The sequence below is a fragment of the Lactuca serriola genome, chromosome 4 (genome assembly GCF_051521515.1).
Source record: "Lactuca serriola cultivar US96UC23 chromosome 4, Lser_US96UC23_V15, whole genome shotgun sequence".
Lineage (NCBI taxonomy): Eukaryota > Viridiplantae > Streptophyta > Magnoliopsida > Asterales > Asteraceae > Lactuca > Lactuca serriola.
In genome coordinates, this window is record NC_136411.1 from 305,062,741 (window position 1) to 305,080,249 (window position 17,509).

General features: G+C 41.8%; 1 protein-coding gene and 1 pseudogene across 1 annotated transcript; both read left to right on the forward strand.

Moving 5' to 3' along the window:
- Window positions 1-15,032: 15,032 nt before the first annotated feature.
- On the forward strand, window positions 15,033-15,641 carry LOC145099488 (uncharacterized). Its single transcript, XM_079037057.1, has one exon. It carries the CDS (start codon window positions 15,033-15,035, stop codon window positions 15,639-15,641), a length of 609 nt encoding a protein of 202 aa, XP_078893183.1.
- Window positions 15,642-15,861: 220 nt separating this feature from the next.
- Window positions 15,862-16,608, forward strand: LOC145099489 (putative mitochondrial protein AtMg00860 pseudogene; annotated as a pseudogene).
- Window positions 16,609-17,509: the final 901 nt, after the last annotated feature.

Here is a 17,509-nt window from a genome sequence, read left to right on the forward strand (position 1 = left end):
TACTCTGATATGATACATTTTGAAAACAAGTTTGTAATAGTTAATGGATTTGAAATGTTTTTAAAATTTTAAATTGGCTTGAATTTTTCGGGTGTTACAAACTTTGCAAGACCAAAATTGGCCACATGGGCTTCAAAATTGGAATCCAAAAATATATTGTTTGATTTAACATCACGATGGAGGATTAATGGTGAGCAATCATGGTGGAGATAGCAAAGACCCTTTGCAGCTTCAATAGCGGTTTTATATTTTGTGTCCTAAAGCAGATGTCCCCCTTTCTTCCGATGAAGCATTTCACCCAAACTCCTATTTGGCATATACTCGTACAGATGTTAAGCTTTGCATTGGCGCTACAGATGTTGGAATGCTTTCGATTAGATGATTACAAGAGACATTCAAGTAGTTTAGAATGTGCATGCCTGTGATTTTGGTTGGGATTTTGCCGGAGAGCTGGTTACGGCTGAGATCGACATATGTTAAAAATTTACACCGGCTGATTTCACTGCTTTCAGGAGCCTGTGATTTCAGGAGCAATTTCGTTGAATAAATTGTTGTGGCTGAAATTGATCTTGGATAGTTGTTGTAGTTTGCCTATTTCGCCGGGAATGTTGCCAGTAAACTTGTTACCATCGAGTAAAAGCTTCCGCACACAAGAAAATTGGCTAATGGTGGCCAATAGTGGACCAGTGATAGATGAGGCAAACTGAAAAGCCCTTTTGGAATTGAACCATTGAGGAAATTTTCTCCTATTCGGATTCTGTCACACCCCAAAACCAAGAACGGCGGAAACGTTCTGGGGCGGAGGACGTCATGTAAAGTATCACAACACAGTAAATGTAAATAAGCAAACAACATCATCCATTGCATTAAATATATAATTTTAATACAAGCGTGTTCTGTACAGTTTTAGACACCAAAAAGATAATGTAAATCAAAATAATAAGATGAGTCTTGGATGCGCTCCATCTTCTCAAAAGCTGGCATCGGTACCTGTCTACTGATGACCTGAGAATACAAGTTATTTTGAAAGAGTTTATCAGCATTAAGCTGGTGAGTTCATAAGTATTTTAGTGTCGGTGTTTGTTATCAAAACGTTTGAACATGTCTCAAGTGTAAGTTTGTAAAATGTAAGTAAATGTTTGTAAGCGTTTGTAAAAGTTTGAATCTCTCAGAAAAACCTATATTTTCTATTAAAGTAGCCTTCTACCAAGGCTCAACTGTTTTGTATGCTCGTTTGTTGTAAAAGTGTGTAATTTCCCAAGTGTAACTATCATTTAACAAAATATAGTTTGTACATTAATGTTTAAGTGAAGTAATCACTAAAAATATGTAATGGGTAAATCATTGTAGTACTGTAGTGTTGTATTATAGGAACTACTGTTGTACTAACTACCTTAAACCGGATTTATATTAAGGTATCATGTGATAAATTGCACCATACTATAGACTGGTAACATCGACAACGTATAGTCGAAAAATAAGGTATGACGTTTGGCACCCGCAGACCTGCCGGTCCTGCTGTAGCTAGCAGCAAGGTGTAGGATAGTCAATCCAGTATAGATCTATACGCAAACTCACGCTCTCCCTTCAAGAGACTCTGGCTACAACTCGGGTCATGACAATTTAGGCATGCTCCCATACAGTGGATCACAATTGTTAACGTATTCATGTATATGTAATGTAATGTTACTTGTTCTAGTATCGTTATATATGTTCTCGTTCTAGTATAGTTGTATATGTACTCTTAGTAATAAGTATTGACTCATGAATGAACTGAATCTTAGATCTAGAAATAGTAGTAGTATGATCCCGTGTTACCCCGATGGTAACTTACTAATGATGTACTGATACGCGTGAATAAAGGAGTACTTTTATGTTTATATATGTACATTTGATATATAATTAATATTGAAACGACCTTCGGAGGGCTACCCGAAATCCCACCAGACCACATCTCAAGCGCGAAAAGGAAATAGGGCGGATGGCCTTCCTAAGCCCTTTAAACATTGCTTATATATCTATACATATATGGGCATGCAATTTATAAGAAGTATAACAAAGTTTAAATAAAAGTATTTGATAAGTAAAAGAGTTTGTAAAACATTTTGAAGTAAAACAGTTTGATAAACAGTTTGAACAGTGATAAAATCATTGGTTTTCTAGTTATTAATCACATTTGATTGATGTAATCACATGTGATTGATGCAATAACTATAAGCATTTAACTTGTATCCCCCCCCATAAAGTATTTAAAACATTTAAAAGTATTTCAAAGGTTAATTAAAGGGGTATGAACTAACTTGTGGTGAGTGGATTGGATTGAAGTGTCGGATACCGTGCTAGATGGCAACGGAGACTTGTTCACACGCACGAGCCTAGTTATCATATAATGAGCATATATATAACTAATTAGCCAAATAATAACTTAATGAAATAAGTTGGGACACTCAGGAACATGTAAACACTTGGTATAGGTGTTATAGGTCCTAAGGGTTGCTTCTAGGTTGTTATGGGACAAGGCTAAAGGGGTTTAATGTACCAAAGGGCCTTATTTAAGTGTTTACTACTCAATAAACCCCACAAAAGGAGTTTATGGTCGTAAACCCTTGATTTTACGACCGTGAACTCCAATCTTGGTGGTAATTGGTGTTTTGAAGTGTTATTTGCTTTCTAGAATAAGCCTAACTTGGTGGTTTAATCCTTTGGGTAGTTTAGGGCATAGAAAATACTCCTTTGAGGAGTTTACGGCCAAAAGACCATATCCCTTAGAGTTAACGGTCGTATACTCTCATGGGATGGGTGTTTTAATTCTTTCAAGTCCCAAACACAAGTAGGATAAGTTCTAGGCATTTGTTTAAGGCTAAGGAGGACCCTAGGCACACTTTGGTGCCCTTATTTGGTGTTTACGGCCTATGAGAATTCTCTTGGCCGTAAACTCCCTTTAAGGGGTGCTTTTGATGTTTTGAAGTTCATAAATTAGCTAGGATTAAATGGGTATTAAAGTCTAAAGCCTTAGGAGTGATTAGGGCACCTTTAAGCCCTTGAATTTGGAGTTCACGGTCCAAGAAGTTCTTGGGCCGTGAACACCCTAAGCTATGTGTTCTTGATTGTTTTCTAGTCTCAAATGATCATACATATTATCCTAAGCTAGTTACCTAACAAGGAAATGGGACTAGATAGCCTTTAAGCTTCATTTTGGAGTTTACTCCCCAAGAACGTTCTTGGGCGGTAAACTCCCGGATCTCACATATTTGACATGTAATCTATGTTATTAAGCATATAACAAGCATTATAAAACAACTAGAGAAGTGTACTCACGATTTGGGATGAAAACCCGAAGATCCGTGAGAGAGAAAATAGCTTTTCTCTAGTTGGAAATGTGAATAATGAATGAATTTAGTTCAGAAATCTATTTATAGTCCTGAAATATTTTTTCAGAAAATATTTTTATTCCGGAATTGAACTCTAACATTAAGAAGTTTTGAATACTCAAGTTTCACAAACCCATGAGCATCCACTCTCCTGGTATCTCTTTAAACATAAACTCTAATGTACACAAACTTATTCGGAAAAGTCTGAAATTCATTGAAACTGGACTAGCTTCTATTGAATAGCTAATGTTCGTATAAAATGGAAATTTCGGGTTGTCACATCATCCCCCCGTTAGAAGGAATTTCGTCCCGAAATTAGAATTTAAGCAAATAAGAATTTACAAACAATTAAGCGAAAAGGTGAGGGTATTTCAGTTTCATCTGATCCTCGCGTTCCCAAGTGAATTCCGGTCCTCGCTTGGTGTTCCAGCGAACCTTCACGATAGGGATACGACTTTGCTTCGTCTGCTTGACCTCATGGTCCATGATCTCTACTGGTTTTTCCACGAAGTTGAGGCTCTCGTTGATCTCGATCTCGTCGAGTGGGATTACAAGAGTCTCGTCGGACAAACACTTTTTCAAGTTAGATACGTGGAATGTAGAGTGTACGTTACGAAGCGCGTCTGGTAGGTCGAGTTTGTAAGCTACGGGGCCGATTCTTGCAAGAATCTCAAAAGGCCCTACGTACCTCGGATTAAGCTTCCCACGCTTTCCGAAGCGTATCAAGCCCTTCTAGGGTGAGACTTTGAGAAGGACTCGGTCTCCCACCTGAAATTCCAAAGGTTTTCTTCGTTTATCAGCGTAGCTCTTCTGTCGGTCTATAGAGGCTTTCAATCGTTCACAAATCTGAACGATCTTCTCTGTTTTTTCCCGAATGATCTCCGGACCGGTGAGAATACTGTCGGAAGCATGCCCCCTGGCTAATTGGGTATCACCCACCTCAGCCCAGCACAGAGGAGATCTGCACTTTCGGCCGTAGAGAGCTTCAAATGGAGCAGGCTTGATGATCGTGTGATAACTGTTATTATAGGAAAACTCGACAAGGGGTAAATGAGTATCCCATGCCTTTCCAAAGTCAATCACACAGGCTCTCAACATATCTTCCAGTGTTTGGATGGTCCTCTCACTCTATCCGTCGGTCTGTGGATGGTAGGCTGTGCTCATGTCTAGCCTTGTTCCTAGGGAATGTTGTAGTGATTGCCAGAATCTTGAGGTGAACCTACTATCTCTATCAGAGATAATGGACATAGGCACAACATGTAGCCGTACGATTTCCCTAATTTATGTTCTCGTAAGTTTCTCCATCTTGTCAGTTTCTTTGATAGGCAGGAAGTGTGCAGACTTGGTCAATCTATCGACGATGACCCATATGGTATCAAGTCCACCCGTTGTCTTGGGCAACTTGGTTATGAAATCCATAGTGATCCGCTCCCACTTCCATTCTGGAATCTCTGGTTATTGCAATAAACCGGAGGGCTTCTGGTATTCGACCTTAACCTTTGCTCAAGTGAGGCATTTACTTACGAAGGTAGCAATCTCTGCTTTCATATTAGGCCACCAGTATAGCTTTTTAAGATCCAGATACATCTTATCTGAACCTGGGTGGACGGAATACCGAGTGTTGTGCGCCTCGGTCATGACCAAGTCTCGGAAACCACCGTGTTTCGGTGTCCAGATCCGGTTCATGAAATATAAGGCTCTGTCACCCTTGGCTTCTAAATTCTTGTCCATTCCTCTAAGGGATTCACTCGTCACATTTTCAGGTTTCATGGCTTCAAGTTGGGCCGCCTGAATTTGCCTAGACAAGTGCGAATGGATGGTTATTGATAATGACTTGACTTTGCGACCAGAATATTCCTTCCGACTTAGGGCGTCTGCTACTACATTGGCTTTACCCGGATGATAACGAATATCGCATTCGTAGTCACTGAGTAGCTCGACCCACCGTCGTTGTCTCATGTTGAGCTCCTTCTGATCGAAAATGTATTGTAAACTCTTGTGGTCGGTAAAAATAGTGCTTTTCGTTCCGTACAAGTAATGTCTCCAGATCTTCAGAGCAAACACCACTGCTCCTAGCTCGAGATCGTGGGTCGTGTAGTTAACTTCGTGTGTCTTCAACTGCCTGGAGGCGTAGGCGATGACCTTACCTCACTGCATCAAAACACACCCGAGCCCTTGATTTGATGCATCGCAATAGACTACGAAGTCTTCTATCCCTTCGGGGAGGGATAGTATTGGCACGGTGCACAAGGCTCGTTTGAGTGTTTGGAACGCTCTCTCTTGTTTCTCTTCCCAGTCAAAGGCCACGCCTTTCTGGGTCAAGGTTGTAAGGGGTTTCGCTATTCGGGAGAAGTTCTGAATGAATCTGCGGTAGTAGCCAGCGAGGCCTAGAAATTGACGAATTTCAGTAGGCATCCTCGGTGCTGACCAGTTCTCAATGGCTTTAATTTTGGATGGGTCCACGTGGATTCCCTCTTTGCTTACCACGTGTCCCAAGAATTCGACTCTTCGGATCCAAAATTCACATTTCGAGAACTTCGCATAAAGTTTCTCCTTACGTAATGTCCCTAGAACTTGTCGCAGGTGATCGCCATGCTCTTCCTTACTTCGGGAGTAGATCAGGATGTCGTCAATGAAAACGATGACGAACTGATCCAAGTAAGGTCGGCATACTCTATTCATCGAATCCATGAAAACTGTGGGCGCATTGGTCAATCTGAATGGCATCACCACGAACTCGTAGTGTCTGTAACAAGTTCGGAAGGCTGTCTTCGGCACATCCTCCTCTAGTACTCGTAACTGGTGATATCCGGATCTCTGATCAATTTTGGAAAAATAGTTCGCCCCTTGCAGTTGGTCAAATAGATCGTCTATGCGAGGCAGAGGGTAACGATTCTTGACCGTCAGTTTGTTGAGTTCTTTGTAGTCGATACACATACGGAATGATCTGTCTTTCTTCTTAACGAACAAGACCGGTGCTCCCCAAGGTGAGAAACTTGGTCTTATAAAGCCCTTGCTGAGCAGTTCGTTAAGTTGACCAGAGAGTTCCTGCATCTCAGCTGGTGCTAAACGGTAGGGCGACTTGGCTAATGGGGTAGCTCCTGGGACTAAGTCGATTCTGAACTCGACCTGTCATTGCGGAGGTAATCCAGGTAGCTCTTCTGGGAAAATGTCGGGGAAGTCGCTCACTACTGGGATGTTCTTTAGTTCTTTCATTTCGAGGCTCGTGTTGACGACGTGAGCAAGGAATGCATGGTATTGTTTACGCATATACTTCTATGCTTGAATACTTGATATTATACGAAGACTCGCACCGGGTTTGTCGCCGTAGACGATAAGGGTTTCGTTAGACGGAAGGTTTAGACGGACTGCTTTCTCGTAGCACATGATGTCGGCGCGATGAAGACTTAACCAATCCATGCCAATGATAACATCGAAGATTTTTATTGAGACCGACATAAGGTCGATTGGGAATGAATGGTTATCTAGAGTTAGGGTACAACCTAAGTATATGCTATTCGTACTTTCTGTTTTTCCATTAGCCATTTCTACTGTGAATTGTTCTTTGAGTGCGTCTGGTGGTTGTTTAAGCATGCGAGCAAATTTATGGTTTACGAAGCTTCGCTCCGCTCCACTATCGAATAGAATGCATGCATAGGAGTTATCGAGGAGAAACGTACCAGTCACCACTGTCGGGTCAGCAACTGCTTCCCCGTGGCCTATAGCTAGTACCCTTCCTGCTCCACCAACATTCTTTGCTTTGGGGCAGTCCCTCTTATAGTGGCCTGCTTCGCCACATCCATAGCAGGTCGGGCTCACGCCAGAGCCAGGGACTTGGGCGATCGGTTTCGCTGGAGATTTACAAAAACAGACTGTGTGTCCTTTCCTATGGCAGTTAGAGCATTGCATTTCATGGCAAGGGCCATTGTGGTGGTAGTTGCATTTGTTGCACTTGGGCAAACTTCCAGCATACTGTCCCACTGGAGCAGTAGTAGCAGCAGCAGCAGGGGTTATTGCGGCATGCACTGCCACAATTTTCTGCTTTTTGGCAGCCCGTTTCGTCTTCTTCCTATCCTCCCAGAGTTTCCGCTTTGTGTCAGCGGGTTTGGAGGGTTCTGAGAAGGCTAGGTTTGTTGTGGTTGCAGGGGTTTTGACTCCATGGTCAATGAGTCGTTGTGCCAATCGTTTGGCACTGTCGAAGGTAGCAGGGTTTTATGATAGAACATTCCCTTGATACGGAGGCACTAGCCCCCATATGTACCTTTCGATCTTTTTCCCTTCAGTGGGAACCATACTGGGGCAGAGGGCCACCAGTTCGCTGAACCTGGCAGTATAGGAGACTACGTCGGAGCCCTTCATGGTTAGGCTCCACAGCTCCTGCTCTAATTTCTAGATTTCGCCTCTCGGGCTGTATTCCTCAATCATGAGGTCCTTCATGGTTTCCCAGCCCATGTCGTTGGCTACGACGAGGGTTAGAGATTTAACGTGGCCGTTCCACCACGTCAGGGCCTTTCCCTCAAAGGTGCATGCGACATATTTGACTTTGCTCGCAGCAGGGCATGAACAGATATCGAAGACTGATTCAGTCTTCTCGAACCATTGCGAGAGGGCAATGACTCCGTCGGTCCCATGAAAGGACTTCGGCTTGCAGTTGGTGAAATCCTTGTAGGAGCACTCTCTCGAGCGCACATGGGTTTCGACCGGAATTGATTCAACAGGGGTTCCACCTCTGCTGGCATCAGATGAGTGATACTGAGCCATGGCAGTTGCCACTGCTGCAGCTACGGCAGCATTCAGGGCTGCAGTATCGATGACCGGAGGCGGAGGAGGCGGTGGAGGTGCAGGGTTATTCCTGGGAGATTTGCGAGGAGGCATCTTTCAGCTATAAGTTTATAAAGATAAGAAAAATGGTAAGAATCAATTTGTATGTAAGGTGAGAGTGACACATGGACTAACTAACCATAGCCCAACAGTTGAATGGGTGTTTGAGATCACAACAAAGAATATTAGTAGGAAAACACAAGTGCACAGATTTTTCCCACAGATTAGATAGACGTCAATAATACTAGTATTACCGATGTAATAAGTTCAGGGAAAATCGACCTAACAGTAGGTCTTACATCATACCATACGGAAAAGTTTGACAGTTCTTAGATTCCTAAATAGAGTACTGAAAGTTAGGAATATTTTACAGACAAGTGTTACTTAGAGAACAGATGTTAAAGGCTATTCCTTAACCAAAAGACAGAGATGTACTAGACATCATCTAACGGCGATGTGAATTCCTCGGGCGAGACCTGAGGTCTGACACTTGACGAAACACCTCTTGAAGGTGTCACTCCTGAGCCCTCTGGCGGGCTCGAAGTTCTAAGACTTCAGCTCGGGAGGCAGCTAGCTGTTGCTGTAGGGTTTCATTGGTTCTCCGGGTCCGTTCCATGTCTTCTTCAAGACGGCGGATTCGGACTGTGTTGACACCAGAGTTGGCATCAATCTCCATGACCTGGTCGATGGCTGCTCGACCTTGTTCAACATTACGAGCTATTCTGCGGATAATGACGGGCAGAGCTCGATCCGCAGAGCCACCATCGCTAACATGGTAAAAGGTTCGGTCCCCAAAGTACGGTAAGGGTTGACCCTGTTCATCACTCCAGCGATTCAAGTTGGTTGCCCACAAGGGAGTAGGACATGGAAAAACTGGTCGGGGGTTGTTGTTCGGGGCTTGACCTACTAGCGGTAGGTTGTTGACTTCAGGCTCGGAGTCGGATCCATCAGAAAAGCCTTCTGCGAGGTGATCATCCAAAGGGATTGGATGCTCATCTTCGGGCTCTTCTTCGATCCAACCGGCATTGCCTTCATTTGGAAAGTATGGGTCGCCGTGATGGAATCCAACCATTTAAATCTACGCGAGAAGAGAGGTATAAGAATATATTATACATGTAACTAGTAGTACCAAAATACACCTATAGTATTTTAAGTTTAAGTTCTATTGATCTTCTTGTGGTATTGTTGGTAAGTTTTTAGACTTGTTACCACATCACAACTATTCTAGGGCATATGCTAATCACTCCTCGGACCAGCATAGTTGATCAGGCTATGCCATTCCCAGGACTGACCATACATCCCCGAGCTCACTTGTGATATTTAACAATCGTAATACTTTTGTTGTTGTCATTGTGACACTGATTTTAGTATGAATGCAGGCTAGTATACTTAATTAAATATTTTAATAATTAAAGTATAGACTCTTGGTCAGAGTGCTTTAACCCCTAATGGGTTTATAGTTTAGTATATCTTTTATGGGTTGATATACTTGATTCACTATAAACAATGCTCTGATACCAATATGTCACACCCCAAAACCAAGAACGGCGGAAACGTTCTGGGGCGGAGGACGTCATGTAAAGTATCACAACACAGTAAATGTAAATAAGCAAACAACATCATCCATTGCATTAAATATATAATTTTAATACAAGCGTGTTCTGTACAGTTTTAGACACCAAAAAGATAATGTAAATCAAAATAATAAGATGAGTCTTGGATGCGCTCCATCTTCTCAAAAGCTGGCATCGGTACCTGTCTACTGATGACCTGAGAATACAAGTTATTTTGAAAGAGTTTATCAGCATTAAGCTGGTGAGTTCATAAGTATTTTAGTGTCGGTGTTTGTTATCAAAACGTTTGAACATGTCTCAAGTGTAAGTTTGTAAAATGTAAGTAAATGTTTGTAAGCGTTTGTAAAAGTTTGAATCTCTCAGAAAAACCTATATTTTCTATTAAAGTAGCCTTCTACCAAGGCTCAACTGTTTTGTATGCTCGTTTGTTGTAAAAGTGTGTAATTTCCCAAGTGTAACTATCATTTAACAAAATATAGTTTGTACATTAATGTTTAAGTGAAGTAATCACTAAAAATATGTAATGGGTAAATCATTGTAGTACTGTAGTGTTGTATTATAGGAACTACTGTTGTACTAACTACCTTAAACCGGATTTATATTAAGGTATCATGTGATAAATTGCACCATACTATAGACTGGTAACATCGACAACGTATAGTCGAAAAATAAGGTATGACGTTTGGCACCCGCAGACCTGCCGGTCCTGCTGTAGCTAGCAGCAAGGTGTAGGATAGTCAATCCAGTATAGATCTATACGCAAACTCACGCTCTCCCTTCAAGAGACTCTGGCTACAACTCGGGTCATGACAATTTAGGCATGCTCCCATACAGTGGATCACAATTGTTAACGTATTCATGTATATGTAATGTAATGTTACTTGTTCTAGTATCGTTATATATGTTCTCGTTCTAGTATAGTTGTATATGTACTCTTAGTAATAAGTATTGACTCATGAATGAACTGAATCTTAGATCTAGAAATAGTAGTAGTATGATCCCGTGTTACCCCGATGGTAACTTACTAATGATGTACTGATACGCGTGAATAAAGGAGTACTTTTATGTCTATATATGTACATTTGATATATAATTAATATTGAAACGACCTTCGGAGGGCTACCCGAAATCCCACCAGACCACATCTCAAGCGCGAAAAGGAAATAGGGCGGATGGCCTTCCTAAGCCCTTTAAACATTGCTTATATATCTATACATATATGGGCATGCAATTTATAAGAAGTATAACAAAGTTTAAATAAAAGTATTTGATAAGTAAAAGAGTTTGTAAAACATTTTGAAGTAAAACAGTTTGATAAACAGTTTGAACAGTGATAAAATCATTGGTTTTCTAGTTATTAATCACATGTGATTGATGTAATCACATGTGATTGATGCAATAACTATAAGCATTTAACTTGTATCCCCCCCCCCATAAAGTATTTAAAACATTTAAAAGTATTTCAAAGGTTAATTAAAGGGGTATGAACTAACTTGTGGTGAGTGGATTGGATTGAAGTGTCGGATACCGTGCTAGATGGCAACGGAGACTTGTTCACACGCACGAGCCTAGTTATCATATAATGAGCATATATATAACTAATTAGCCAAATAATAACTTAATGAAATAAGTTGGGACACTCAGGAACATGTAAACACTTGGTATAGGTGTTATAGGTCCTAAGGGTTGCTTCTAGGTTGTTATGGGACAAGGCTAAAGGGGTTTAATGTACCAAAGGGCCTTATTTAAGTGTTTACTACTCAATAAACCCCACAAAAGGAGTTTATGGTCGTAAACCCTTGATTTTACGACCGTGAACTCCAATCTTGGTGGTAATTGGTGTTTTGAAGTGTCATTTGCTTTCTAGAATAAGCCTAACTTGGTGGTTTAATCCTTTGGGTAGTTTAGGGCATAGAAAATACTCCTTTGAGGAGTTTACGGCCAAAAGACCATATCCCTTAGAGTTTACGGTCGTAAACTCTCATGGGATGGGTGTTTTAATTCTTTCAAGTCCCAAACACAAGTAGGATAAGTTCTAGGCATTTGTTTAAGGCTAAGGAGGACCCTAGGCACACTTTGGTGCCCTTATTTGGTGTTTACGGCCTATGAGAATTCTCTTAGCCGTAAACTCCCTTTAAGGGGTGCTTTTGATGTTTTGAAGTCCATAAATTAGCTAGGATTAAATGGGTATTAAAGTCTAAAGCCTTAGGAGTGATTAGGGCACCTTTAAGCCCTTGAATTTGGAGTTCACGGTCCAAGAAGTTCTTGGGCCGTGAACACCCTAAGCTATGTGTTCTTGATTGTTTTCTAGTCTCAAATGATCATACATATTATCCTAAGCTAGTTACCTAACAAGGAAATGGGACTAGATAGCCTTTAAGCTTCATTTTGGAGTTTACTCCCCAAGAACGTTCTTGGGCGGTAAACTCCCGGATCTCACATATTTGACATGTAATCTATGTTATTAAGCATATAACAAGCATTATAAAACAACTAGAGAAGTGTACTCACGATTTGGGATGAAAACCCGAAGATCCGTGAGAGAGAAAATAGCTTTTCTCTAGTTGGAAATGTGAATAATGAATGAATTTAGTTCAGAAATCTATTTATAGTCCTGAAATATTTTGGCATAAAATATTTTTATTCCGGAATTGAACTCTACCATTAAGAAGTTTTGAATACTCAAGTTTCACAAACCCATGAGCATCCACTCTCCTGGTATCTCCTTAAACATAAACCCTAATGTACACAAACTTATTCGGAAAAGTCTGAAATTCATTGAAACTGGACTAGCTTCTATTGAATAGCTAATGTTCGTACAAAATGGAAATTTCGGGTTGTCACAGATTCGATTCAACGGCATTCACCAAGAGACTCTGGAATCGGACCAAATAAAAAGTTTCACAAAGTGATTATCGTTTCGAGTTTGTTTCCATTGCATAGATTAGGAGGAAGTGAACCTGTTAATTTTTTGGAAGACAGATCAAGGATCTGTAGCTTTCCGTGCTTGCCAAGGCCTTGAGGAATCCTTCTGGTGAAGTTGTTTTCCCAGAGCTGTAATACCTTCAACTCCGGCAGTTTGCCGGTGAAATCAGGAATCGATCCGTGGAGTTTGTTTCAGAACAGATTTAGTAAGGTGATATTGTTGAATTTATGGAAGAATGAGGATATTAGGAGATGCGATCAAGGAAGCAACGAGAGAGAACAAAGGCTTTCACCACCGACATAGTTTTAGCAGGAAAAATCCACGTGGATGATATATGGCCGCCACGTGGACAATTTCAGTTGACCAAATGCCACGTGACATATCAAAACTGATGAGTAGGAAGGGGTTCACCGGGTGACCCCTTCATATTTTTTATAATGGTCTTTTAAAACGGCAAAACACAAGTACGTACCCCTAAAAGGCATAAAAAAGTCACGAGGGACAATTTAAACCAATATACTAAAGTTTATTGGGCTACAGTGACAATAACCTCTTTGGGATAAATGCTAACTTTTGGGTAAAAACTAATAAGTGATTAAGGATTTTTTTAGTTTAACTTTGTTTTTTAAAAATAAAATAGGTAGTTATTTGTGTTATATATATATATATATATATATATATATATATATATATATATATATATATATATATATATATATATATGGTTAGGTTATTTTGTTTTCACTATCTATTGTGTGCATGTATGATTGATTCTGGACCAATCATTTTAGTTATTTTAAGTTAGTAATTAATGCATATTACATGTTGAAGATATAATGAATATGATAAGCCCCAGGAACTTCTAGTTTATAGCAGGAGGGGTAGAAAGGTCAATAAATAATAAGCAGCATGGGAGTGTGGTGTAGTGTCTATTTTTATTTTTTGCTTTATCCTTTTGTTTCCGTTATTCCTTCAGGTGGTTATGACCTTAGCACTAACCTTGTTGCACTGCTGTAATCGTGGGGATTTCTTCCAGCTGGGTTGTGGTCCCAGTGGTCCCTATTTTTGAGGATTATTCCCTTAGGAGTATATTTAAGCCTGTTTGCAGTGTAGGGCTGTTTTATGGAATTTGTTATTGTTCTTATGAACCTTGGAGAGACTCTCACCTCTATAATTGTGAGAGAACTATCCTTAATCATATGAATTCTGGAGTTTGCATGTCTTTCTGTGTTATTCTTATTCATAGCTTATCGATTGGTATCAGAGCCGTCCCCATCTTTCGAGGTGCCGACACTTGGAGTGGTGGCCTACGGAGTGGTGGCTTGGACCCGGAAAGAGGGGTGTCAACCGTGACCAATGTAGCCGTGACCAACAATGACTCGGAGTGGTGGCTTGGACCAAAAGGGGGTGTCAATCGTGACCAACGAGGACGTTGGCTCTTCAAAGCGTGGGGTATTGTTATGATCCCACATCGGCCGAAAGTACTATAAGTTGGTGGCTTATAAGTCTAGGTGTCCCCTCCTCCTACAAGCTGGCTTTTGGGAGTGAGTTCTACACTTGGGCTTATGGCATGATGCGGGCCTAGTATGGGATGGGTCCGTATCAATTGGTATCAGAGCCTTGAGATTCAATGGGAGGAGCTTCAAAAGAGGCGGTTGCTGTGAAGAAGGTAGAGGAACAAGTAGGGGTGATGCAAATCCAGCTTCATTCGCATGGAACAGATATCCAGGAGATGAAGATGAGAATGGATTCGTTGATCCAAGGGCAAGATGAGCAAAAGTCGGCCATGGAGAAGGTGTTAGAGCGACTTGACATCCTTGTTGGGGCCGGAAAGGGGCACCCTTCCGGTACTAATTCAGGCATGGTTACTCCTGGCATCAATACTTCCATTGAAACAGCGTTGAACAAAAATAAAGGGCTGGCCAGCTCTGTAATCATGGGTTCCGGATCTGGTGGCTCAGGCCAAGGGGGGTCAGGACAAGGCGGTTCTGGTCCAGGCGGCCTTGGTGGACCAGACCTCGTCTTTGGGACGCTTTACCAAAACGGGAACGACAGAGGTGGGGGAAGATACGAGTATCGACACCGTAAGATTGACATGCCGGCGTTTGACGGGACTGACCCCGATGGCTGGGTTCTTCAAGCGGAACGTTACTTTGCAATTTATCAGTTACTAGATGAGGAAAAGATCACCGCTGTGGTTCTCTGCCTCAGCGGAGACGCCTTAGCTTGGTATCGGTGGTCACGTTAATTGACCCCGGGGCCACCCATAATTTCATATCAGAAGGACTGGTGATTTCATTAGGGCTTCATGTACAAGAGACGGAACCGTATGGCGTACGGATGGGAACCGGGGATAGCGAACCAAGCCAAGGAGTTTGTCGAGGAGTGTTGCTCCAGCTTGACTCAATCGATGTGGTGGAAGAATTCCTTCCCCTACGGCTTGGAAGCTCAAATGTTATCTTGGGTATGAAATGGTTGGAAACACTTGGAACTACCCAAACTAATTGGAAAGAACAAACCATGGAATTTGAGGTGGGAGGCCAACGAATCAAGCTCACAGGTGACCGTTCTCTCGGAAGATCGCTAATCTCTTTAAGAGCCATGTCAAAAGAGCTGAGCAAAAACTCCGGTGGGTTGTTAATTGAGATGAGCAACATAGTGGTGGAGGAGAAAAATGTGAAGGAGGTTCCTACCTTCCTAGCGCAGGTGTTAGAAGAATTCAGAGATGTCTTCCAAGAACCCACAAGACTTCCGCCTGAGCGTGAATTACAACACCAAAGCAACCTAAAGGAAGGTGCGTCCCCTGTCAGTGTTAGACCTTATCGATATCCCCACTTTCAGAAGAATGAGATAGAAAGAATGATCTCCGAGATGATGGCAGCCAATATTATCCAACCCAGTAACAGTCCCTTCTCCAGTCCGGTGATCCTCGTTAAAAAAAAAAGATAATTCATGGCGGTTTTGTGTGGATTATCGAGCTCTAAATAGAGTCACGGTGCCCGATAAATTTCCTATACCAGTGATCGATGAGCTCTTGGACGAACTACATGGAGCTACCATTTTTAGCAAATTGGACCTGCGATCTGGTTATCATCAAATTAGGGTGAAAATTGAGGATGTACACAAAACAGCGTTCCGGACCCATGACGGACATTACGAGTTCAAAGTCATGCCGTTTGGCCTTACCAACGCCCCCGCTACCTTTCAATCGTTGATGAATGATGTCTTCCGGCCTTTCTTATGGAAGTTCATTTTGGTCTTTTTTGATGATATTCTCATATACAGCCGGGATGAAGGATCACACCTAATCCACCTCAAGACAACCTTGGAAAAATTGCGAGAACACAAGCTTTTTGTGAATCAGAAGAAATGCGAATTTGGACAAAGGAAATTGTCATACTTGGGTCTTGATATATCTGCAGACGGGGTGTCAGCTGAAGAGACGAAGATCCGAGCAATGATAGATTGGCCTACGCCTAAGAATATCAAGGAGCTTCGCGGATTTTTGGGACTTACGGGGTATTATCGGAAGTTTGTAAGAGGTTATGCCAACATTGCCTCAGCACTTACGGAGCAACTCAAGAAAGATAAATTCGGGTGGAACCAAGAAGCTGAGAAGGCCTTTCAAGACTTGAAGAAGGCAATGACGACTGTTCCGATGCTTGCCATGCCTGATTTCCAAAAGACCTTTGTGTTGGAGACGGATGCATCAGGTTTTGGTTTGGGAGCGGTGCTAATGCAGGAAAATCGTCCCATAGCTTACTACAGCTCCACCTTAGGAACAAAGGCAAGGCTCAAATCAATATATGAGAAGGAACTGATGGCTATAGTGATGGCAGTTCTCAAATGGAGAACCTATCTTCTTGGGAGGAAGTTCATAGTTCACACGGATCAGTCCAGTTTGAAGCATATATAGGAACAGAGAATGGTGGCAAGCGATTACCAAAAGTGGGTCTCGAAATTGATGGGGTTCGACTTCGATATACATTACAAACCAAGTGCGAGTAATCGGGTGGCTGATGCTTTATCTCGAAAGAACCCTGAGATCACGTGTGACAACATGAGTGCAGGGCACTGGGAATTTTGGGACAAACTTAAAGAAGAGCTTGGACGAGATGAGTTTATTAACCGTGTCAAGAAGGATTTAGAGTTGGATGCAAATTCACACAAGGGTTTTGCAGTTTTTCGAGATAATCTGCTATACAAGGGGAGGTTGGTGGTTCCTGCAAATTCCCCTTTGATACCTGACATCATAGCACAATTCCACGATACACCGGTTGGAGAGCATTCGGGGGAAAAGAAGACTTATCAAAGAGCGGTTTCTGAAATTTTCTGGGTGGGAATGAGGAATAACATTGCTGAATATGTCAAAAAGGTGTGAGGTTTGTCAAAAACATAAGAATCTTACAACCAACCCAGCAGGATTGTTGCAGCCGATCGCCCTTCCTCTTCTAACTTGGGAAGAAATAACCATGGATTTCATAGAAGGGTTGCCCAAATCGGAAGGATGGGATACAATTTGGGTGGTTGTGGACCGTTTGAGCAAGTATGCTCATTTTATTCCCCTTCGGCATCCCTTTACAGCAACAACGGTGGCCAACTGTTTTATGAAGGAAATTGTTAAGTTGCATGGGCTCCCATCTTCCATTATCAGTGACAGAGATCGGGTTTTTACAAGTCATTTCTGGCAAGAGTTATTCCGTCTTCATGGGGTCCATCTCAAGCATAGTACCTCCTACCACCCCCAAACGGATGGGCAGTCCGAAGTAGTTAACCGGTGCCTGGAAACTTACTTAAGATGCTTCTGTTCCGAGAAA